This window comes from Ascaphus truei, chromosome 2 (genome assembly GCF_040206685.1).
Source record: "Ascaphus truei isolate aAscTru1 chromosome 2, aAscTru1.hap1, whole genome shotgun sequence".
Classification (NCBI taxonomy): domain Eukaryota; kingdom Metazoa; phylum Chordata; class Amphibia; order Anura; family Ascaphidae; genus Ascaphus; species Ascaphus truei.
The window spans coordinates 323,057,942-323,070,114 of NC_134484.1; the positions used below are offsets into that span (position 1 = coordinate 323,057,942).

The 12,173-nt window shown below is 49.3% G+C and overlaps 1 protein-coding gene across 2 annotated transcripts in view; it reads right to left on the reverse strand.

The window, feature by feature from the left end:
• The window catches only part of STK17A (serine/threonine kinase 17a), a 46,718-nt gene extending 41,552 nt beyond the window's left edge, over nucleotides 1-5,166 (reverse strand). Inside the window, exons 1-3 of one of the 2 annotated variants that reach the window (XM_075586574.1) lie at nucleotides 5,036-5,156; nucleotides 4,891-4,981; nucleotides 2,698-2,901 (exon numbers count right to left, since the gene is read on the reverse strand). In XM_075586574.1, coding sequence (XP_075442689.1) covers nucleotides 2,698-2,882 — 185 coding nt within the window. In that variant the 5' untranslated portion in view covers nucleotides 2,883-2,901; nucleotides 4,891-4,981; nucleotides 5,036-5,156. Of the gene's footprint in view, nucleotides 1-2,697; nucleotides 2,902-4,890 lie in introns of both variants that reach the window. The other variant, XM_075586572.1, reaches the window with a different exon arrangement.
• Between the last annotated feature and the right edge of the window lie 7,007 nt (nucleotides 5,167-12,173).

Genomic DNA, 12,173 nt, shown 5'->3' on the forward strand with positions numbered 1-12,173 from the left:
TGAAAACACCATTTCATTCAGGCAATCCCACAGCCTAGTTTTCTGCTAATTCCACATCGGGAGCATTTGTTGGAGCAGTCATTGTGGTTGGATATGCAGCAAACCGGGAAAAATGCCCAACAGCAGAGCTAAAACACACTCAGTCCTTTGACAGCATTAAAACTGTGAATTACCACCAAAACCAATATGTGTCTTTTAATACACAAGGACAACTGCAGAAAACTCTGCTTCTCCAAATCGTTTGATTCACATCCATCCTAAAAAAATCAAGACATTCTCAGAATTTTTAAATATCTGTTCAACTGTTATCTTCATATAAAGGCAAGACATGCTACATTAAAAATTGCACTTGAAATGCGTTGCCTTAACTCCCCCACTACCGTAGCAATTCATGTAAGTAATTTGTAGTTTAAAATGTAGTTGACTCCATGAGCTCATTGGCGGTCATGCTAATGGTAGTAATAATTTGGTGCATCTGTTGCAAGTTTGTGCATGCAAAGTTTGTTAAAAAGATTAACTGACTGTTAATGCCATTAACTGGCTGTAACATCATTAACGAGGAGGCGACAGTCGAGTCAATTAATGTCCAGCCAGGGGCAGGTCATTGTTCAACTAGAAGCCAGCAAAGTGTTAATGTAGTTTTCCTTGTTAAACTATCTGATTCAGAAAAGTAATGGACAGGAAATGACCATTAATGCCAAAACCCCTTAACAGCCCATCCAAAGCCTAGGCACTGGGATACTGGAAATAATATCTCAGCACACTGACAAGCTCCCACCACCACTTCATTTTCTCCGGCATGTAACATTTCAGTGTGAGAATAAAAGGAAGTTACATTTGCTTAAAGCAAGTCATTAGCAGGAAATACTGAAGATGTGGTCAATATTTGAGGAAGATCACAAGTTCTGAATGCTGATCTCACCTTCCCCCCCACCCCCCTCAACATATCCAAAGGCGACAATACTATATACAAATTATAAAGAGAATATAAGACATTTCTAAGCACCGCTCCTTCTCACCCTCGACACGGTCAATGACCTATGAACAATTTGCTGATATTTTAATCAAGAAATTGTTACCTATGAAAATTGGTGCCTACTTGTTCAAAACCTGGTCTGTGCATTTATTTCCATTACTACAACTCAAAGTAAACTTTTTCCCATAATTAAAATTCATGTGGTGAGGATATTCTAAGCCACAGCAGCCAGTTAGTTAAGGAGGAATTTACACCTAATAAACTTATCTAAAAGCAGCAGACTCAAACATGTTGCCCCGTGATGCAACCTCACTATAAGAATAAAAAGTTCCACATGAGCTGTTAGGACCAGTGAAGATGAAATGCACGTACTGTAGTAGGAATCAACTTCACAACACAACATTTCTATGGATCTTGCTTGTTTTTTTTCTTCTGAATTACTGGTTTTGTCTTGGCACAGTATTTTCAGAGCCGAGCGCTCTCGTTTTGTCTTGCAACTACTTTATGTAATGAAGCTTGGGGCCCCCAACCCTTTTACAATCAAAATGGCTTGATCTCCACTTTGTCCTGCAAGGAAGAGGTTGAGAGTGGCTGCAACTTTATGCAATGAGCTGCCAGGACTACAAGTCACGGGATGCTCAGTCATATATACATATCACACATGAGTGCACTTTGAACTGAGGGAGTTCAGGTATATAAAAAACACAGATGCAATACTATGTTAGTGCAAACAGTGATATAATTAAACATAAACATACACTTTAGATACTATAAATCATATGTAGCAAACTTAGTGTAAAGACCATAAATAGTCCCATTAAGTGATGAGATGGATAGATATATCTATATATATATCTATATATATATATATCTATATCTATATCTATAGATATATATATATATATATATATCTCATCGCGTACCAACCGGATTTTCACATGGAAAATGGATAATCACAGGCAGCTTCTAAAAGGGATCAACCAGATCCAGAACAAATGTTTATAAGAACAAATTAGAGCATGCTCCTTAGATAATGCACATACTTTAATGCAGCCAAAACGATATACACCGCATATTAATTAATATATACATATATATATATATAATAAAATAAAAAAACACTCATACAGAGATAACAAAGTCCCTTAAATCTCAGATACCAATTACTAGATTAGGAGATGTCTTGTATCAATTTGATTAGGAATACATCTGTTTTGGAGTACAAGAAAGTGTCCACTGTGGACGCTCCCTAGAACGAAGACACACACACACAAATAGTAGCGCGCCTGGGTGCAAACCACAACAAACAGTAGTATACAAAGGGGAGGGGGGGGGGGGGAACAGATGCACCAGGACATTATGCAACATTTACAAGAAAAACAAAAACTGATCAACGTTTCAGCTCTCAAATATATATAATTTTAAAAAGAAAACTACAGCAACATGGCACTAATGATGCAAAATTACATTAGTAATACTGGGTGCAAACCGTCCAAAACAGGTCCATGAAAAGGCGAAAAAAGGAAACAATTAAGAAAAATGTAATGACTCAATGTCCTGGATCCTGAAGAGGCCAGGCAGCCGAAACGTTAAACACCGCCATTTGTAGCATTGGCGTGCCTGTCACTTTGTGCTTCTTCATTTACCCGTCTTTAGGCAGCAATACACACACACATTCACACAGCCGATATAAGCGTGCACGCATTGAGAGACGATATTACCTGCCCAGCTCGTGTCCCGGGGACATGGTGTATCTGCAGGTGAAGGGCTGGCTTTGGATGGGGGTGTTGGGGACAGCGATTAGCCCCTTCCTGTGCTCCCCCCTCACCGCCTCCTGCCTCCTCTCACCCCGCGGGGTCCTGCAGCGCTGCTCCAGCCGCCCGCAGCTCTCCTCCTCCGGGATCATCCTGAGCACAGGGGCAGTCCTATCCCCGGGAGAGAGAGACACTCAGCACAGGGGCAGCCCTATCCCCGGGAGAGAGAGACACTCAGCACAGGGGCAGCCCTATCCCCGGGAGAGAGAGACACTCAGCACAGGGGCAGCCCTATCCCCGGGAGAGAGAGACACTCAGCACAGGGGCAGCCCTATCCCCGGGAGAGAGAGACACTCAGCACAGGGGCAGCCCTATCCCCGGGAGAGAGAGACACTCAGCACAGGGGCAGCCCTATCCCCGGGAGAGAGAGACACTCAGCACAGGGGCAGCCCTATCCCCGGGAGAGAGAGACACTCAGCACAGGGGCAGTCCTATCCCCGGGAGAGAGAGACACTCAGCACAGGGGCAGCCCTGTCCCCGGGAGAGAGAGACACTCAGCACAGGGGCAGCCCTATCCCCGGGAGAGAGAGACACTCAGCACAGGGGCAGCCCTATCCCCGGGAGAGAGAGACACTCAGCACAGGGGCAGCCCTATCCCCGGGAGAGAGAGACACTCAGCACAGGGGCAGCCCTATCCCCGGGAGAGAGAGACACTCAGCACAGGGGCAGCCCTATCCCCGGGAGAGAGGGACACTCAGCACAGGGGCAGCCCTATCCCCGGGAGAGAGAGACACTCAGCACAGGGGCAGTCCTATCCCCGGGAGAGAGAGACACTCAGCACAGGGGCAGCCCTATCCCCGGGAGAGACACACACTCAGCACAGGGGCAGCCCTATCCCCGGGAGAGAGAGACACTCAGCACAGGGGCAGTCCTATCCCCGGGAGAGACACTCAGCACAGGGGCAGTCCTATCCCCGGGAGAGACACTCAGCACAGGGGCAGTCCTATCCCCGGGAGAGAGAGACACTCAGCACAGGGGCAGCCCTATCCCCGGGAGAGAGAGACACTCAGCACAGGGGCAGCCCTATCCCCGGGAGAGAGAGACACTCAGCACAGGGACAGCCCTATCCCCGGGAGAGAGAGACACTCAGCACAGGGACAGCCCTATCCCCGGGAGAGAGAGACACTCAGCACAGGGGCAGCCCTATCCCCGGGAGAGAGAGACACTCAGCACAGGGGCAGCCCTATCCCCGGGAGAGAGAGACACTCAGCACAGGGGCAGTCCTATCCCCGGGAGAGAGAGACACTCAGCACAGGGGCAGCCCTATCCCCGGGAGAGAGAGACACTCAGCACAGGGGCAGCCCTATCCCCGGGAGAGAGGGACACTCAGCACAGGGGCAGCCCTATCCCCGGGAGAGAGAGACACTCAGCACAGGGGCAGTCCTATCCCCGGGAGAGAGAGACACTCAGCACAGGGGCAGCCCTATCCCCGGGAGAGACACACACTCAGCACAGGGGCAGCCCTATCCCCGGGAGAGAGAGACACTCAGCACAGGGGCAGTCCTATCCCCGGGAGAGAGAGACACTCAGCACAGGGGCAGCCCTATCCCCGGGAGAGAGAGACACTCAGCACAGGGGCAGCCCTATCCCCGGGAGAGAGAGACACTCAGCACAGGGGCAGCCCTATCCCCGGGAGAGAGAGACACTCAGCACAGGGGCAGCCCTATCCCCGGGAGAGAGAGACACTCAGCACCCGCACACACCCGGGGGGGGGGGGGCACTTCTATTACACACCGGGGAGGGGGGGTGTATTTCCAGGCGAGGGGGGGGGGGGGGGGGCGGGCAGCAGCACAGGGATCAATAGTGATCGGATACTTGGGATAGATTCGCTCTCGTGCCTTTCAATGGACAGCTTCTCAGTAACTATAAACTACAGCTACTGGGGTCTCTGAATAATGGAGAGGCAGTGTGAGTGTTACACACAGGACCTGCCCCCTCCTCGCTGCTGGGATCTGTGTACTTAACGATGAGGATGATACCCTCCCCCCTGTACAAAGTGACGGGCGTGATGAAGAAGATACCCGCAGCTCATGGGAACCCCCGCATGCACTATTCCGAATGCCCCCGCCTCACCATATGATTATTGGTGCTGAAACCCACCAGTATTATTATGCTGCTCCTCCTCCTCCTCCTCCTCCCTGGTGATTATCAGCGCTCTGTATATCTGTATCCCCGGTCACTGAGACGTCAGTCCCGCGCGCGCTCTGTATATCTGTATTCCCGGTCACTGGGACTCTGCCGTCATGTCCCGCGCGCGCTGCGGTCTCGTGGGCAGTGGTGACGGTTGTCGAACCTCTCGAATCCCACAGGGAGCCGTTCAACTGCCGTTCCGAACACGACGAGCTGCAGGCACACACTGAGATGAGAAGGTGGTTGGGGCTCAATGCGGACACGCCCACTCGGCACCGATGCCCCGCCCCCTTCTGCTGTCTCCAAGGGGACGCCGGCTGATTGACACGCGCGCGCTAAACCGATAGGTTAAGCGAAAAAGAAGGAGGGGGTAGGGGGCGGGTTTTGACTGACAGAGCTTGTCAATCAATCTTCCTCGGAGTGCGTCCCACATGTCTCCTCCCCCTGCTGGGTTGAAGATGGCGCGCTAGAGGGCGCTGCACCTGGTGGGGAGCGGGCAATAACCATACAGGCTTTTACACGTAGCTATTTTTTTTTGAAAGTTGCGGAGAGGAAACAAAACAACGTTTTTTTTGCCATGCCAAAAAAAAACATTTTCTTACTATGCTACTTAAATGTAGAAAACCTGAAGACACTGCAACTTTGGAGAAAAAAAACCCATTCATATCTGCAATGCTTCTTAATTCCTGTGACAGGAAAAATGATAAAAATGTGTGGGGTGTGTGTGTGGGGTGTGTGGGGTGTGTGTGTGGAGGGGGGTGTGGGGGGGGGGGGGTCCAATGTTTAAGTTGAACATAGCAACCTTCCTCAGATTGTTTCCCAAAACACATAAATAAGCAACAGACAAACAATTAGACTTCTTGTAGTACTGCAATCGTATAGATAAGTGTCAAGTCATTTGTGAGATAAACTGTTATTTTCTACAAAAGGAAATCATAGACTTATAGTTTCATCTCTCAAAATCCAAAATTCAAAAGCCGATATTTTTGGAGCGTTAGGCCTCGGACATGGTGCAGGGAGCGGCGCTGACCCGTGCTGAGGCGCGCGCATGCTTACCAGTGAGCCCCTGCAGCCGCAATGAGAGCGGCTTTAGCAGGGGCTCGCGCACGCTTGCGGAAGCGTGTGTTTTACCTAATCTTTAGTTTCTGCGCTCGCCGGAGCGCAGGGCCGGTCACGTGAGCGGTTCGCCCAATGAGGGCGAACCAGCTCCGTGACGTCACAGGCCCCCGCCCCCCCCCTCCCGACACGCCCCCCGGGCGGCGCACGGTCTAAGGCCAGGGAACGCACCCGCTTTCCCTCAGCCTCAGTGCGCCTCCGCCCGGCTGGATCCACTATGGACTTAGCCTTAAGAAATCTTTAGTTTCGGCGCTCACGGGAGCGCAGGGCCGGTCACGTGAGCGGTTCGCCCAATGAGGGCGAACCAGCTCCGTGACGTCACTGGCCCGCCCCCCAGACACGCCCACGGACGGCGCGCGCTCTAAGGCCAGGGAAAGCACCGCTTTCCCTCAGCCTCAGCACGCCTTCGCACGGGCGAAGTGTCTATGGACTAAGCTTTATGCGAATTACATGCTAATAACAAAAAAAAAGCAAGAGTCACTACACAGAGCATGAAAAGGTTTATGGAAAAATTACATTGACATGAACCAAAATCTATTTGGCAAGAAAGTGGTTCCAGGGATTAAAAATGTCAGCATCTTGCTTATTTGGACACTGCAAGTGTATGGTATGGTGTTGACCAACAAATTTCACCCAGATGCGTAGGTGTACAGACACCATGGGCTCAGTTGTCCTAGCAAAATATTCCAGATTGTCCTCGTTCATAAAACATGAGCTATTACCACAGTTTGCAGTAAAATGAAAATGAGCCCTAAAACATTATAAGAAGTGCAAATATACTTCATTAGGTATTTCCTCCATCGTGACCTAGGCAGGACTTTTCCTTTAAATATTGGGGCAAACCTCTGTATTTTAGCATTACTTATACATTATTAATGATTTCAAAACAGCACGTGTGAGATTCTTTATAAAATGAATCCCATTTTCTTTAACAATAAAAAGATGGAATTCTAAATATAGCAACAAAAAACATCCGTGCCATGGGTTGGTAAATAAAAAAAGTCATGTTACACCGCAATCCTGGTAACATCTCACTTCTGGCCACCGCTGCTGCTGCTGTGGACGCGGTTTAGTGAATAAAGTCCTTAACCGTTTGGTTATAATATTCAACAAAGAAGAAGCATTTGGAGACACTTTGTAAATGTGGCATAACAAGCTGGCCACAAATGTCATGTTCTGTCACTGTGCCATTTTGATGAGAACAGGAGTGGATACCAAGCATGTTAGACCTAAATTAGCGATGGTGCAATTCTCACGCCTTCCTTGCCCAAGTAAAGAACAAAGCATTGCAAATTTGTGCTGCAGTTCATTGAAAGCACCTCTGGCAGTGAATAGATTAACAAAAAAAATTGTGCAATGTGTTGCAAAATGTTCTAGTACAGTGGTGCTCAACTCCAGTCCTCAAGCCCCTCCCCCAACAGGTCAGGTTTTCAGGACATCCTAGCTTCAGCACAGGTGGCTCAATCAGTGGCTCAGTCTTTGATCGAGCTTCTGTTTGAGCCACTTGTGCTGAAGCTGGGATATCCTGAACACCTGACGTGTTGGGGGAGGGGCTTGAGGACTGGGTTGAGCACCACTGTACTAGTACATGTATGTACAGTATGTATGTATGTCTTTATTTGTATAGCGCCATTAATGTACATAGCGCTTCACAGCAGTAATAGTTACAATCATATAAATAATAAGATATAAATAACATATAATAAGATATAAATAACACAAAGGGAAGAAGTGCCTCAGACTTAAAAGTAACATTTAGGAAAAGGAGTCCCTGCTCCGAAGAGCTTACAATCTAAAGGGTCTTAGGCTGGGGCCATGGCGCCTTGGCCTGTGCGGAGGCGTGTGGAGGCTGGTCGGTGAGCGGGCACTTACCTGGCCATGGTGGGGGGGCGTGCCTAGGGGCGTCACGGAGCTGGTTCGCCCTCATTGGGCGAATCGCTCACGTGACTACCTGTCGTGCCAAGAAATCTGTTTGAACTGATTTCTTGCGCAACGCGTGCCCCCTCCCGCTTCCGTGCACATGCGCCCACACGCCGCATGGACGCAAACACTGCCTTAAGGCAGTCTGGTCGCTCCACACAGTCTGCGGTACCATGGCCCCAGCCTTAGAGAAATTGTGCTGGTTGGAAATCTTGTGTATATTTTTTAAGATAAGTAGGTACAGTATTGCAAAATGCGTACATTTTGTTCTTTGTTTATTAGCCTTTCTGGTCATTCCAGTCTTTTGCAGTCTCGCTCAGGGGTATATTGATATCCCATATTTCATTGTCAGCTGCTAAATCACAATTAGTCGCCAAGCAACATCTGCCCTGATTGCTGTCCAAAAGGTAATCACAGGCAAATCAATCATAAGTATGCAAAAATCCCCCAGACAGAGATTAATCCCTGTGAGGAGCAACCATAAAAGTATATTTTAGATGTTATTTTTCTGCGCAACTATGGGAAGATTTTCTGTCAAATGATGTAACAACTTTTCTGCCAGTTAGATCTCTAAATTCTAGCTGCCATATAATAATGGCTAAACGTTGGGGGCTGTAGAAAATGTGACCCCCCCTTAATTAATACAACGGATAGTTCAGATTTCACCAAGGATGTACTATCTGGATGTGGATTGCACCAAAATTAAAGGCTATTGTGCAAAATGAAGGCTGTTTATTAAGCCTTTCTCCTTCAAACTAAAACCGAATTATCTGAGACTTATGTAGCACCTGTTCCCCCCCTCCCACGGGAGATCTGGCCACTACATGGGTGTTTCCCCGGTGCTGTAGCTCACCTGCTTGGTACAGGAGGTCTGAGTTGCTCCGCGGTTATTGTATGGGAGCAGCATCAGGGCAGGCTTTCTCCTTCTCAAGGTGCAGCGCCTTCATCCCATGGGGATCCAGCTGAAAGCAGGAGGGTCCCCACAGGCAATTCTACTTCCCAATAACCACACATCATAGTTGGTTCAACAGCAGTTTTATTGTGCAGACAGCATGGCATTATCTCCATTCCCTGGAGCAGACCCCAGGGGCTTGAGGCCTCAAGAGTCCCTCCTAATCTCCTTTACCCTCTTGCAGGGAAAAGGGTATCACACAACTTACTCATAGCCCATAGCCCTCCTCAATTTGGTGGAGTGTCAGCTTTTATACCCAGGGGGAAGGGCGTGTAACCCCACCCCATAACAAGGCAGGTCTAGGTACTAACAGGCAACACACCATATACATGTGACCCAGTCAGTACCCTCCCCAGGTATGAAACTCCAACTGCCGGCTTAGGCCTGCCCCTGGATAAGGCAACATAGTACCCATCCGGGGTGCAACTGCAGGCTAGGACCTGCGCAGGACATTAACCTAGGGTGACCAGATTTTGAAAATGAAAAACTAGGACACATAAAAAAATTATTAATACAACAAATGACATTACTAAAAAATGAATATTCTAATGATATCTATCTAATAGTGTCACCATTGATGCTATATTATTCATTCTACCTCTTCTCATTCTCTCTCTACCTTCTCCCCCATTCCCTCTCTACCTTCCTCCCATTCTCTCTATCCCTCCCCCATTTTCTCTCACCCTCCCCCCCCCCATTTTCTCTCTCCCTTCCCTCCCCCCATTCTCTCCCAGTCCCCCATTCTCTCCTTTCCCTCCCCCATTCTCTCTCTATTCGTCCGCTCCTCTATTTTTTCTCTCTCATCCCCTCCTCTATTCTCTCTCTCCCCCCATTCTCTCCCCCCTCCCTCGTCTATTCTCTCTCTCCACCCTCCTTCCATTCTCTCTACCCCCCAATTCTCTCTCTGACCTGCACAGACTCACAGCCACTGACCTGCACAGACAGACCAGCACAGACACACAGCCACTGACATGTGCAGACACACACAGCCACTGACCTGCACAGACACACACACAGCCACTGACCTGCACAGACACACCCACAGCCACTGATCTGCACACACTGACTTACAGACACACACTTTGCCACTGACCTGCACACACTGACCTGCACAGACACGGACACAGCTACTGACCTGCACACACTGACCTGCACAGACACACACAGTCACTGACCTGCAGAGACTGACCTGCACACACTGACCTGCACAGACACTCACACAGCCACTGACCTGCACAGACACACACACAGCCACTGACCTGCACAGTCACTCACACAGCCACTGACCTGCACAGACACACACACAGCCACTGACCTGCACAGACACACACACAGCCACTGACCTGCACAGACACTCACACAGCCACTGACCTGCACAATCACTCACACAGCCACTGACCTGCACAGACACACACACAGCCACTGACCTGCACAGACACACACACAGCCACTGACCTGCATAGAAACACACACAGCCACTGACCTGCACAGACACTCACACAGCCACTGACCTGCACAGACACACACACAGCCACTGACCTGCACAGACACACACACAGCCACTGACCTGCACAGACACACACAGCCACTGACCTGCACAGACACACAGACCGCCACTGACCTGCACAGACACTCACACAGCCACTGACCTGCACAGACACACACACAGCCATTGACCTGCACAGACACACACACACACAGCCACTGACCTGCACAAACACTCACACAGCCACTGACCTGCACAGACACTCACACAGCCATTGACCCGCAGACACACACACATCCACTGAACTGCACAGACACACACACAGCTACTGACCTGCACAGACACACACACACAGCCACTGTCCTGCACAGACACTCACACAGCCACTGACCTACAGACACACACACACACCAGCTCTGAGGATCAGCCGCAGGGTGAGGGGGTTTGTCCTAGTGTGTCCTACATTTCACTGTGGAGCATGGGTGGGGTGGGGGAGAGCCATCTTGGGCCCTGGCAGCAGGCACCTCACTTCCGGCTCTCACTGCTGAGGTTCCGCTGACACTAACCCGCCCCCACCCTCTGCTGCTAACCCCGCCCCACCCTCTGCAGCTGCAGTCAGACCGGAATACGCTCTCCTCCTGCTCTCCTCCCTGCCAGCATTCTCTGCTCTCCTCCTGCCAGCATTCTCTGCTCTCTGCTGCCACCCTTTGCTCTGATGGTCAAAACCGGGACAGCCACAAAAAAACGGAACATTTTAAAGAATGTCGGGCAGCCGGGACAGGCATTAAAAAACCGGGACTGTCCCGGCTGAACCGGGACATCTGGTCACCCTAGATTAACCCCAACACTGCCTGTTCCTATCAGGACTTATAGTGTTGAGGCCAGTAGATGTCTATAGCCAGGGGCACTTGGCTACACTTACAATAATGACCAGTTTACTGGGAGTGGGAAAAGGCCCTTATTTTAATGTGGAGACTCTCTAAGGACTCAAGTGAACTAATGACTACATATGTATATCTTTATATAATGCCATCCAAGTATCTTCTGGAACCAGGGTCACATGTAGGATGTGAAAGACTCCAGTGGTTTAACTCATCCCCTTTTGAAAGCACACAAAGTCCTTCTATTTTCTTCAACTTTATTGGGGGAGTCAACAGAAATATAAAAGGTACTTGCTGATAGTGGTATGTAGTGAGAGAGTGCTTCTCTAGATGAAGGTGCCTTGGTAAGGGGGGAAGGTAAAAAAAGGATGGCCTTGCAGGGGTTGTAATGGAGGAGGAATGTACTCACAAAGCCAGCTTGTAGGGAAAAGAAAGACACTTTCCTGTGGCAGGCAGTAACAGTCTAAGGACCACTATAACTGCCAGAAAGACAGGGGAGCAAGCAGGGCTAAACCAACCTCCTGGCTATGAAGATTGGAAGGTTGCCAGGACAACCAACTAGGGCTGTGTAAAGGGCATGTGTAGCAATAATGTTGCATTTCACACAGACAGCTAGCTGCTGGAACAGGAGAAAAACATTCAGCTTAATTAGGGAGACAGTTTATTTGAAAGCAAAGGGACACAGAAAATGTGTAATCCTGTTCCAGGACACTCCCCGTCTGGTATCTGTAGCACTATATCTGAATTATGTGGAACATACATATATATACTGTACATAACATGAATGCATAAAGTCCATGTTCACATCACATTGTGGTACCTGCCGGTACCACTGGCTCCAAGGTCCCTTTTGGCAAGGAGTGCCGGATGGGTGCACCGATCCAGGCTAGCTGGGTGC